Source organism: Pinus tabuliformis, chromosome 2_1 (genome assembly GCF_031772625.1).
Source record: "Pinus tabuliformis cultivar Carrire ecotype Pingquan chromosome 2_1, CPIR1, whole genome shotgun sequence".
Classification (NCBI taxonomy): domain Eukaryota; kingdom Viridiplantae; phylum Streptophyta; class Pinopsida; order Pinales; family Pinaceae; genus Pinus; species Pinus tabuliformis.
The window spans coordinates 677,630,483-677,644,137 of NC_142299.1; the positions used below are offsets into that span (position 1 = coordinate 677,630,483).

General features: G+C 41.7%; 1 protein-coding gene across 1 annotated transcript; it reads left to right on the forward strand.

Annotated features, from left to right (window-relative positions):
• The first annotated feature begins 12,335 nt into the window (after positions 1-12,335).
• LOC149202419 (uncharacterized) lies at positions 12,336-13,367 on the forward strand. The gene is made up of 2 exons (XM_089401583.1): positions 12,336-12,541; positions 12,652-13,367. Exons 1-2 carry the CDS (start codon positions 12,355-12,357, stop codon positions 13,365-13,367), a joined length of 903 nt encoding a protein of 300 aa, XP_089257709.1. The 5' UTR covers positions 12,336-12,354.
• Positions 13,368-13,655: the final 288 nt, after the last annotated feature.

A 13,655-nucleotide genomic window follows, 5' to 3' on the forward strand; every position in this document is an offset into this window, starting at 1 on the left:
ACACCCTTTAAGGTACAAGTTAATTTTGAAATCCCCATATTCGAGGGTCAGATAGACGCCGATGCCGTAGATAAATGGTTAAATCTGCTAGAGGGTTATTTTTCTGTTCATGAATTTTCGAGTCGGGAAAAGATTGTTTTTGCTCTTCTCAAAGCAGCCCCCCACGTCAAGGACTGGTGGGAAACCTACTGCGAGCAGAAGGATGAAAGTACTGGCTCACTATTTTCAGCCGCACCCACCTGGGATTCGTTCCGGGATGCCATCAAGGAGCAGTACTACCCTGTCGGAAGCTATGAGGATGAATACATAAAGTGGACCACGCTGCGGCAGGGAAGGGACCAAGACGTGCCGGAGTTCACCAATCTTTTCCATACCCTTCGCACAAAGTTGGGTATCAAGGATTCGGAGCAACATTTGATACTCAAATACCGTGGCTGCCTGCACAAGTACATCCAGGAAGAAATACAGTTCCTAAACATCCCCTCGCTCGGCGCAGCATACCGGTATGCCGTCAAAGTCGAGCAGAAGTTTAAACAAAAGAAGCGAGACTTTGGATCTGCGAATCCAAAGCAGGGGAAAGGTGCCCCTAAACCACAGAACAAAGGACAAAGCCAAGGCGGGACAGCCCAAGACAACCAGCTGAAGCTGCAAGCAAAGAGCAACGCCGCGAAGCCGAGAAAGGACACTGGAAAATGGTGCGAGTTCCATAAGAGCTCCACTCACAACACAAGTGAGTGTCGGGCCAAACAGTCACTGGTGGCTGAGCTAAAGGTTTCAGAATCAGATGCATGTTCCGACTCTGAGTCAGAACCCGATAAGGGGTATGAAAAAGGGAAGCAGATCATTGATGCGGATCCCAGCGCCACTGTTGCTACCGCAAAGATCCAGAAAAATGAACCCGAAGATCCAGAGGAGGAGGAGCGTCTCTTCCACTCCCAGATGTGGGTAAAGGGCTCCCCGATACAGTTCATTGTTGATAGCGGGAGTCAAAAGAACCTCATTTCGGCAGAGGTCGTGAAGCGGTTGGGCTTACCGACCACAGCACATCCACAACCATACACCATTGGGTGGCTTCACCAAGGGCGAGATCTTCGCGTGAGCCAGCAGTGTCGCCTTCCATACAACATCAAGCCCTTCACGGATGAGGTATTGTGTGACATTGCTCCCCTTGAAGTTTGTGATGTATTACTAGGACAACCATACTTGTGGAAGCGACATGCTGTGTATGAATCAAGGCCCCGTGCTGTTATTATTACATTGGGAAATAAGTTGTTCAGGATACCAGAGGTAGCACCACCTGCCGCCATCTCTTTGATTACTGCAAAACAATGCAGTAAGATCATTTCCAAAACCAGGAAATTTGTTTTCCTGATGATACGCCCTCAAGGAAGAAGAAGACAGTGGCCGCGGCCTCCAAACGGGGTCCCTCTGCACGACAGCTACAAATGGACAAGATTGTGGAGGAGTACAAAGACATCTTCACCTCCCCGGCAGGGGTTCCTCTGCACTGTCAAGTCAAGCACTCCATCGATCTGACCCCAGGTGCGCCGCTACCCAATGGACCAATTTATCGGCGCTCCGTTCTGGAGAACAATGAAATCAAGAGGCAGATTCAGGAGCTCCTACAGAAAGGTCACATCCGTCCGAGTTCTTCGCCCTGTGGGAGCCCGATAGTGTTGGTACAGAAGAAGGATGGGACGTGGAGACTCTGTATTGACTATCGGGCGCTGAACAAGATCACTGTCCGTAATAGGTACCCGATCCCGCGGATTGATGACCTCCTAGACCAACTAAAGGGGGCGAAATATTTCAGCAAGATCGATCTGAAGTCAGGATATCACCAGGTACCAATTGAACCCTCAGATGTGTGGAAGACTGCCTTCAAATCCAAGGAGGGCCTCTTCGAATGGTTGGTCATGCCTTTCGGATTGACGAATGCTCCTGCAACCTTTATGAGGCTAATGGATGACATCTTGCGGCCATTCACCAACTCCTTTGTAGTAGTATACTTGGATGACATTCTGATCTTCAGCCAGAGTTGGGAAGAGCACCTCCACCACATCCGACAGGTTCTCCAAACACTGCGGCAACACAAGCTATGTGCCAATTTGGAGAAATGCACTTTTGGCATGACCGAGGTCCAGTATCTGGGATACATCATTGATGAACAGGGGGTGCATGTCGATCCAGCCAAGGTCCAAGTCATTCGGGATTGGCCCTCTCCAACCACTCTAACAGAGCTCCGCAGCTTTCTAGGTCTTGCCAACTTCTACCGCAGGTTTGTGTTGGGATTTTCTCATATTTCTTGGCCCTTGAGTCAAGTCACCAAGGGCGGGGCGAAAGCAAAATTCTTTTGGTCTGAATCTCAACAGAAGGCATTCAGGGAGTTGAAGGATCGCCTCTGCACGGCACCAGTGCTCGCGTTACCAGATTTACAACAACCATTTGAGGTCGAGACAGATGCCTCTGACTATGCTATTGGGGCAGTCCTTACTCAACATGGACATCCAGTGGCATATCACAGTGAAACACTTTCAGACACAGTCCGGAAGTACCCCACTTATGATAAAGAGATGTATTCCATTGTACAGGCCTGCCGACAATGGAAGCATTACATTTTGGGGAAGGAAACGGTCATCCACACAGACCACCGACCTCTGCAATTCATACAGACCCAAGGGAAATTGCAGAATGATCGCCATCAGAAGTGGTCTACATACCTGCAACAGTTTCACTTGAATATCAAGTATAAAAAGGGCAGCACCAATAATGTTGCAGATTGCCTCAGTCGACCACCGATCATGGCGCTAACCACCGTGCTCAACTCTTGCGGGCACGAGACTTCTGATTGGCCACTTCTCTACAAAAGCGACCCAGAATTCGGCCACACATACCAGACACTCTTGGAGGGTCGGCAGGTTGCAGATTTTCACCTCCAGGATGCCCTATTATGCCACCTCGGTCACCTTTGTGTTCCTTCAAGCGAGCGTGCCAAGATGATTTGGGAAGCACACTACAGTCGGGCTGCTGGGCATTTCGGGGTCGAGAAAACAGTGGCAGTACTGCAAAACTATTTCTATTGGCCGAATCTTCGACAGGATGTTGGGAAGTACATCCGATCATGTACTGCCTGTGCCATTGCCAAACCGACCATTAAGAAGCAAGGCCTCTATACCCCGTTGCCTACCCCTAGTCGACCTTGGGAATCCATCTCCATGGATTACATGTCAGGCCTTCCTTCCACTAAGCATGGAAATGACTGTGTTTTTGTGGTCGTCGACAGGTTCTCAAAGATGGCCATTATGATGGCCTGCAAGAAGAATATCACAGCAGAAGCCACTGCTAAACTCTTCTTTGAACGAGTGTGGGTGCACTTTGGGATCCCACAGTCTATCATCTCAGATCGGGACAGTCGGTTTCTCAGCACATTTTGGTCCAGTCTCTGGTCAATGCTGGACACCAAACTCACGAAGTCCACAGCCTTCCATCCTCAAACTGATGGCCAGACAGAGGTTGTCAACAGGATGATTGTGCACATTCTGCGCATGTATAACTCAAAGCATCCACGCACATGGGACGAGAGCCTCCCCTATGTTCAGCACAGCTACAACCGAGCTCTTCACAGCTCCACTGGCCATAGCCCTTTTCAGGTGGGTTTAGGATTCCAGCCACTATGCCCCATTGATGTGGCCATGCCACTTGCAGCTACTCACATGAATTCAGCTCATGTCCAGTCCGAAACAGATAAGGCCACCAGCTTCATTGAGCGCATCCAACATATTCGCCAGCAGGTCCATGACATTCTTGAGAAATCAAATGCCAAGTACAAGCAGCGACATGATCAACACCGGGCCCACACAAGTTTCAGGTGGGCGACAAAGTCTGGTTGCATTTGCAAAAGGAACGCCTTACTGGAGCCTATCGGAAATTGAGACCACTTCGATATGGTCCTTACACCATTACTAAGGCTATGGGAGACAATGCATTTGAGCTCAGCATTCCCCCATTCCTTGGCCTGCACCCAGTGTTCAATGTGGACCGCCTTCGGCCATACTTTCCACCATTGCTAGACACATCCGACATTGCAGAACAGCTCAAACCCACAGAATTAAATCCAGATTGCATGGAACAAGCTGCAACTGATCGGATCATGGACACACAGATCAAGAACACTCGCCAACAGCATATCCAACTGTATCGAGTTGTCAAAGCAGGCCAACTCCTTCAGCAGGGCAAGTGGCTCACCAGGGAACAAGTTCAGCAGAGGTTTCCTCATCTCATGGAGGAGCTCAACGCAATGGGGACCATTGCTTCCTAAGGGGGGAGGAATGATCCAGGTGGATATTGGTGGCCACCTGCCAGGTCCACCTGGACCCCCACCATTGTCTTTCTCAGCATTTTCAGTTTCCTTAATTGTAGCACAGTTTACTATTTTTAGCAGTTTTTCGGGTCCTGAACTTCCGGAGCCGTTTTGAGGCCCTAAACGACGTTTTTTTGGAATTCTGGGGCAGCCGAGCCCTAATTGTAGCCTCCCAAAGTGGTAGTACTCGGATAGATCTTTCTAACGAGCTATCGTACGCGTCAAACGGAGATCGTATGCCAAAGTTACGACCCCGGGAAATTGATGTACCAATTTACCCAAACGGGGCCCACAATTTGGCGTTTCATCTTCTAGGGTTAGGTTTCGGTATGTGAAGGGTTTTCCATTGTTTCTCAACAATAAATAGGCCTTCGAGCCTCATTGTAATACAGTTTAGAACAGTTCAGAGGCATGTAGCCATCACATCTCTTCTCAGAGATAAGCTACCATCGCCCTAGCTAGTTTATTGCCATTTCTGTTTGTAAGCATATGTCAGTATTTTCCATTAATGAAATGAAGTATTATTTCCGCTGCATCTTTGTGTATATGGTTATCTCTGTAATTTGTTGCGTTCCTGTTTAAATCTGGATCAAGCACATGCATAGGCTTCTCTCCACCAAACATCCTGATGAATGTGCCATCTGGTGAGGCATACTAATATGTAATGTTAAGTAATGCCTACATCGCTTCTTGGGACATGCAATGTGGATCCTGCTCAAAGATCAACTTGTAAACCTTGATGATGAAATTCTCACATAGCCTCTTCATAACTCCTCGGTAGTTGCACTCAGAAAGCAACTTGGAATAAATATTCACAACAATCTCTGATGGTGTCCATGTCCAACCCATGCTAGGAAACTGATGTTGGGCATAGATTGCATCAAGTAGGTACACAGACATATAGAACCTCTCTTGCTTATCCTTGGTAGATTCCAGGCATTAGTCACATGCACTTTCAGCTGAAGAGAAAACATATCCGACCAGTTGAATGGACTTACTTCATTCACTAGCTGGTCCAACAAAACAAACCAATTTTGCGGAAAGGTCTTCATGCTCTCTTGACTGTACAAGTGACATGCAAAGATGATCAAGAGTTGGTAGGCCTTTTTGAGTGACTTACTCTTGTAGACCTAATTAGGTGTCAACCTGAACTTTGACGTCTTTTTATCCCAATGCTTCATGATGTTTCTAATGTTGACATTGTTGTTGGGAGTATAGAGAAGTGCATCCATGTGGTTCACCGGCTGTGGTAAGTGATACATCTGATGATAGTTTTCCGTCCTCAAAGTAGAAAATTTTGTTCCACTGGAACTGCTTAGTGTCATCATCTCAGGATCGTTATATGAGACAATCTAGTGAATGATGTATGCACATGGGAAGGCAAGGTACTTACATGCAACCTTGTATAAGCTTGACTTGTGGATGTTGACATAGACCTTGCAATATTCTAGATCTTTTTTGAAGCTTCTTGCGAAGATATCCTTAATTTCCTACCATGCTATCTTCATGTCCTTCTCTATGAATAGTTGTGTGTCTGCATAGACTGGCAAGCTCATTGACACCTGTTCAACTACATCCCCATTTTTGTTCTCGACAGTATCCTTTGATCTAGCTATCTTGGAAGCCATTTTATCTGTACTACAGAAAAGTTTCTCAACAACTATTGTACCTAGAGACACAGAGTACACTCAAGACATGCAAATGTTAGCTTGAAATCGAAAGCACTTCAAGACAGAACAAGCAACAAACTAGGCAACTGCTCGGCAAGATCGCGTAATTCTGGGTTTCAGAGGTGAGGGACTATCAGCTGGAGTTGCACATTGCGTAGTCCCAACTGTCAATGAGGAGGTCATGCCAATTGGAATTGCGCAATGTGCAGTTCACTTTGGCTTGTGCTGGTTGGGAATGTGCAATCCCAGTGGCCAAAGCTCTGGGACTAGCTCCTTGAATTATGCAGTGTGCAGTTGAAGAAATTCACTAACATCCTCTGTGCAATTTCTAGAGCCAATGTAAAGTCTTGAGATCCAGAAATGTGCAATGCATGTCGGGAAGAGCTAGATCCTGGCCAAGGAAGCCTAAATATGCTCAAGGGCAACATGAAAATGAGAAGATCTGTAAGTGTGAGCAATGGTTGGTGCATACCTAAGTGAATGGTGATTCATGCAATCAAAACAAATGCAAGAATTGATCATATTGAAGAACAATGAAGCTCATGGAGAGAGTTGTCGCAACAACGACCATTAGTGCAAAAACTAGGTTATGCATGCGACACTTGAGAAAGGAAATGAAAAATTAAAACAACACTTCTACAAGCTAAAACAAATCAAAACACCAGTGGTCATTCAATCAATTGAGTAAAACAACACTCTCCTAAGCCAAGGAAACAAAAGCAACAGAAAAAGAAACAAAAGACTAGAAAAGCAAGAATTGCTCAGAAAAGTTGCAATGATTGTACTGAAGGTTCCTAGATCCCCTCAGGAATGTTAAAGATCCAAAATAAAATGGGCAAACGAGCTCTGGTGGCACCCATTAAATAGATTTGATCGATTTAGGGTTTATGACACGAAGGCCAAAAATCTAGGAAAAATCAACACATGGTGGTAATTTCCAAAAATAACTCAAGTGTAACTCCAACTACTAAAATATATCCCTATTTTTTAGGGATGATTTTTTTCTTTTTTCTTTTTTGGGAAATGCTTCCATGCATAAATGGAGAAATTGCATAGTTCCGGGGAGAACTGGGCAAGTCACTAACACATGCATTAGGCAGCTATTGAGGGAATGCTTCTGCACAATTCCTAGGTTGAGTGGCTCTGGCTGCCTCTCATTCCCTGTGTATTTTCCCAGATGAAGATAAGTTATCAACTGGGTGTGCGCAATTCTAGGGCTGAAGCTCACGGTGGGCTTGAATTGCACATTTCATGAGAGCAAGGCTGGTTTCCTTGTAGGATTTCACAGATCACCAAGGCAGTGCTAGAACCAGATTACAACCAAGTAAAGAGGTTAGCTTGTGGTTAGATAACAAATAAAGTAAACAAACACAACTTGTGAAGCAAAATATAAACTCAATGAAAGCACAAGTACCTGGTCAGTGTAAGATAAGCTACTAGGATTTTAGTAGGGAGGCTCTAAAATGAAGCATAGGCAAACTTTTGGAGGGTGGTTGTAGCCGCTACAACAGACAGTAAACCAACTAAGAAAATAGAAGCCAAAATGCAAAAGATAAAGCTTCATCAAAGCACAAGTGCCTAGGTCAGTGTGAGATAAGTTGTTGTGATTTTAGAAGGGAGCCTCCAAAACGAAGCATAGGAAAAAATTTGGAGGATGGATGTTTCAGCTACAACACCATCTTAGAGGGATATTTGTAAATCTATTTCAGAACTACATGGTGGGAGAAGATAGGTTGAAAACCCATATTTTCTTACAATATCATAAGTACAAATATGGATGTTCAAATAATCACCATTGTCTGTAGGTTCATATTATTTTTGGTTAATATCATCAACAAAGAGAAATGACTTAGTATGAAACTTCCATGGGAGCTTATAACTAAATTTAAGCTTGGAGCCTTTCTTACGGAGACATATAGCCTCAACACATTTTGTATGGAATTAAAATTAATTAAGTAGAATTGTGTAGTCCTCAAATGGGTTTGAAGAAAGGGGTTTCGTTGTACTTAAACCAAGGTCATCCTCAATGGAGAATGGATGTTTCAAGGATGCTAAGATATTTCATTTTTATCAAAGAATGTCTTAACATAACTTATTTCCACAACGTATTCCCAATCCAATTTTTTCATGTCTAAAGCGCCTTGTATCCATAAGAAGTCTTGAATATGTACTAAGTTCATGTGTTTCCATTCATATCTACTTGAAAGTTATTGATAGAATGTCAAAGAAGTGTTTCAACTTAATGATTTTTATAAAAATGCATGGGAATACAAATATATTATGGCATACATATACCAAAAGTCCTATGTGTGCAAGTATTATCGTAGAATCTCTCCATGGAAGATTTCAAATCTAAATTTATGCTTACAAGTATAGAGAAATAATATGGGGCCAGTGAATGATATTAGGTGTCCACCATAGTTGTCTCATCTGTGGGTTAGAAGGTGGTGCATTTCCAAATAGAGCATGTTATTCCTGCCATATTTTATCCATTGCACTAAGTGTGAATAACAATGTGGGACACCCTAATTATGCGATCATTTTTGTTATTTCTCTTTTGTGAGAATTCTAGTCCCCTTAGGTCCCTCATAGATGTGTCTTAAATCACATAACATGCTATGAGCTTATTGACAGATAAATTTTGGAGGTGGTATCAAAGGGCTTCAATAGTGGTTTGCATGTTATTTCCTTAGCTCTTGTTTATAAATACTACAACACCTAATGGTGCATAATGAGGCAGTACATAGGAAGTAATATAATATATCATAAAAAATGTTGTGTATTTGAGCAGAGATATTCGTAGGTATAGTAGAACCACAACAATTGAGGCATGGCTAAGCTGGACATCCTTGTAGTACCTATCATGTTATATCTTGTAAGGAAGAGCATCCATGACATGATATTGGGTGACATAATAATGGTAATATTTTCCCTATGTTCCATGTCTTCTAACAACCAAAATGTCTGAATCTTGAAGTTTGCATGAGAAGTCATTAGTGATTATGTCAATGCTTTGTGGGAAACTAATAGTGTTGCCACTATATTTGTATTAGGCACTCCGAGCATGATAACTTAAAATAGTGGGCTTAATCACATGATGAGAAATTCATCTACTTGGGTAAGAAATGGCAAGAAAATGGGTTGGTCTCTCATATCCATATTATTATATTTAGAGAAGAGGTGGCTATTTGCTTTCATGTAACAATGAAACCATTGCGAGATATGGTTGTATGAATTCCAATGTAGGAATATATACAAGTATTATAAGTATGTGTTTTGGACAAGGCATTGATTCATGTGGAATGAGGTTGGCTACAATTAACCTTATTGAACCCAAACATGCAAAGGTAATAGATATGTGGAATGAAGTTGGCTACAATTCACCTTCTTGAACCCAAGCCATAAAATGATGGTTTTCTTCATTCTTCAAACAAGTTGCAATGATGAATCAAACACCTATATGTAAAAGGGAGTGAAGATGACTCGATTGTTCAAAATAGAAACTATAAATCAAGAATTGAACAATACATAATTAATGGCCTACAAAGAGTGAAGGGAATGCATGATAATTGGATTTGAAGTGATATTGGAGTGAATACTTTCCAACCTGACTATTGTCACATGTGCCTAACTTAGAAAATAGAATTTATAAAATGATATGTCAGTGGTTGTTTGTTTTCCATCACTTGACTTAATAGTGTCTACACTCTCTTTTTCTTATTAGATTTTAAATTGAACCTCTGCATTGATAGTATGATCTATTATAAGTGTGATTATAAATGTGAAAGTTTTCAATATTTTCTACAAACCCTATGCAAATTATCATTGTGACTTTAAATTAAGCACATTGACTAAAAAGTTATTTAAAATTTAAATCAAACTTCAAATTAAATCCAATATAGTTCAATCTACACAAATATAATAACAAGAAATAATATATGAATCTAACTTATTCTAAAAAAAAATTATTTATTAAACATTTCTCATGTCAAAAAAATTCCAAATCTTGGAAGTTGCTTTGAAAAGTTCAACTTCAACATGCTATCAAGTGTGTAATCCAAAATTCATTTGAGTTTCAAAATTCATTTAAGCTTTATTTTGAGAAAAATGGAATCCGTGCAAGATCTCAACCTATATAGATATTGATAAAGTTCCAATCTACTAGACTAGGTATTTAAACTTTGGAAAAACATCTAGATTTTTATTTATTAGAATATGTAAATATAAAAGTTCCATCCTCAAGGTTTGAATTATAAGTTAATATGCCAAATCTTGATCCATTATATAGACTTGATCAATGGTTTCGGATACAAGAAATTTCGAATATATAAATTCAAGTATACATTTGTTTTCTACATAATATCTCAATCGAGTTTGGAGGCGACATTATGTGGACAAGAGAATGAATAGGCAGACGAACGCTAGTATAAAGTAGCGAAGACATAGGCATTTAAATACGAAAAAGTTAGGGTTGGAGTGGTATTGATGGACCAATATGTCAGGTGGACAATTATTGGAAAAAAACACTAATTAAAAAGAAGCGTTCAATATAAATACAAAAAAAAGGCCATGTATACATAGAATTTGAGTTACAGGGTGATTTCCACGTCAAATACGGCCAACAAATTTCCCACCCCTCACCATTATGTGTAAAATGATCAAATCAACCTGAGAGTTGCACAAACCGTTGGTTGCTTTAGATTTGAAATTCCTAACCTGTACGTATGTACCTTTGAATTTCTATTGTTTTATATAAATTAAATTAATACAAGAATCGTAAGTTACTTCTGTTAATGCTCCACTTCTTTTATATGACATAAATAAATAGCAAAACCGTAAGTTGACTATTGGAATTCCCACTCCGAATTCTGAGTGATCTCGTCGCCCACCGTACACCAAACCCATCTGTAATGGTGTTGTACACCATGCATTTTCAAAAGGACAATCCATCAATCAGCAAAGGGGCAAATTTCGTTACGCAATGAAGCTGACCCTTAAGATCCCGACAACACCGCAAGCGCAATCGAAGCCCAGCGCGCAGCAGAGTGTAATTCCTGTCTCTGAACAAAAGAAAAATTAATATCTCCGTCGACTGAAATCATTGGCCGCCGCCGACAAGGCTTCCCATGTGATGAGTACTAGTACCAAAATGAGACACAAGTCGTGGCGCTGATTTCGCATCAATAGACTTTGCATTGTTGGATCGACTTGAGCTTCACGACTCAAAAATTCCAGCGCCTCCGCAAAGTAAGATCAACTCGGTCTTCACGACTAAACCATTCCGTGATTGCAGCGTCTACTTTCACACACAGTCTTCACGACTAAACCATTCGGTGATTGCAGCGTCTACTTTCACACACACTTCACGCACCTTTACCAATCAATCTTCATGGAGTTCACGCAAAAGATGATTTGATGTTCGGCGTGCTGCCATGTGAACAGGGGGTTTGTATTTCGTATCTTGTAGAATAGTAAATGCCCACTCACATGGTCGATATAACACTATATAACGTGTACACTATATAACGCGTCGGACGTTTTTTTCTCTCTCATCACCATGCGGCGTGTTATATGGTGTTATATCAACCCATATTAGGGGACATTTACTATGCTATAAGATACGAAATAGAAACTTCCATGTAAACAACCCTACACAAAAAACAGGAGAACCGAATATGTCGTCAGACAAGAAAAATGAACTCAAATCAACTTTCGGAATTAGGGCAGCTTTGGGCGGGCAACGTGGGAATATAATTGAATTTACGATATTATAATCGGAACACCCAAGTTGAAGATTGGTTATAGTTCGGAATCAGTACTCAAAGATATTTCGGGTAGTTTCATGTTATTTTTTTGGGTTATGTAGAAATGTTGGAAAAGCATCGCAGTTCTATAGAATTCGTAATTTTTATTTTGAGTATCTTAGTTATTGGTTTGGAATGTTTACTAACATTTGTGAGTTTTGATGTAACGGCAAACCTCCACATCGTATCATAGCTTGGACCCAGGTTCAATTCCCCCTAAATTATATTTGAGAAGGGTGTTGAAAGAATCACCGCATCCCTAATTTCCACCCAACACCTACGTGACAAACCTCCACACGAAAACCATAAACCATATAAAACTATATGACAATTTGGCAGGTTGGTAATCAACGAATAAATACGAAATTAGATATGTGCTGTCTATCTGTTCTCGTATCTATTTTACATGGACTGTTGAACGACCAATGCGAATGCGGGGTCCAATATGCCACTATATATATAACCCAATCCTTGTGCAGAAACAACATAGCTAAACACATATTGAGTGTCATCAAGTATCATGGCGTCCATTGAAATTCCTGCAACATCAATTACTGTTCTATATTTCCTCTTGAGCTACATGGCTTTGGCTGGTGCGACTACTTATGCAAGCCAAGGGAAGGCCTCATCGATCTTGGTTGTGGGCAAAGTGTTCTGTGATACATGCCTCGAAGACAGGCTTTCTGAAAATGGCTACGTTATATCCGGTACCATGTTATGTCATTTTAATATTCATTTTCTTTCTTATAATAAATACGTCACCCTAAATGTACTCATCATAATTAATGGTTCCTTTCTTCTCTTGATGAACGAACAGGTGCTCCGATAGCAGTGGAATGTGAACTCAACAGGAAGATGATGAGCATATCCTTTCTCGGAGAGACGGACGAAAACGGAGAATTCAGGGTGGAGCTTCCCTCCAACATTTTTCAGTCTGCTGATGAATTGAATAATTGTTGGGTGAAGCGTCGCAACAGCCCTTACGATTCGTGCAACATTCCCAAAATGTCTGCACCATCAAAGCTTAGTCTACAGTCGGCTTTCCATGGAGTTGTCACGTACAGTGCAGGCTTGTTTAGCTACCGCCATGCAACTGTGCCTCCATCTTGTTATTCGAAAGATTTGTTGGCAATAATCCGTGGTCGAGCAATGGCTGAGGATGTTGACCAGTCTTCGAAAGCAGGGCAACAGACGCCCACAATCCCTTCGTCGCCTCAGTTTCCACCTGCTAACCTTCCTAGTATTCCCTCTCTTCCCAAGTTCACTATTCCTCCTCTGCCCAGTGTTCCACCTCTCCCCAAAACTCCTCCGCTGCCAAGTATCCCTCCTCTCCCCAAAATGTCTCCATTGCCAAGTGCTCCTCCTCTCCCCAAAATCTCTCCGCTGCCTCAGTTCAGCGTGCCTCCTCTCCCCAAAATGTCTCCATTGCCAGGTGCTCCTCCTCTCCCCAAAACTCTTACGCTGCCAATTAAAAACAGAAAACCCACAAATTTTATTCATCTCTTTACTCAATTACATCATGCTTATATATGAATTCCTAACCACTCATAACTAACTCTGTTCAACTACTTATAACTAATTCTGATCAACTGCTCATAACTGCTTCATAACTAAATCTATTTCTCATTATTTTCACATCCTCCCTTAATGGAGAAATGGATTTTCTACCATACCTAACTGACTTCTAGAACTTGTACTTTGAACATCTGCTGTATTCTCTATCTAACTACTGCATTAACAGAGGGTAGTTGGGATTAATACCTTTCTACCACTCCCCCTTAATTCCAACTATATAACAAACTATATATTCTTAATGATGAC

Bases quoted from the DNA above. Each gene is read 5' to 3' on its own strand.
- LOC149202419 (XM_089401583.1), top strand. From the start codon at position 12,355: ATGGCGTCCATTGAAATTCCTGCAACATCAATTACTGTTCTATATTTC. The intron at 12,542-12,651 runs GTACCATGTTAT...ATGAACGAACAG, and splicing joins AAATGGCTACGTTATATCCG to GTGCTCCGATAGCAGTGGAA.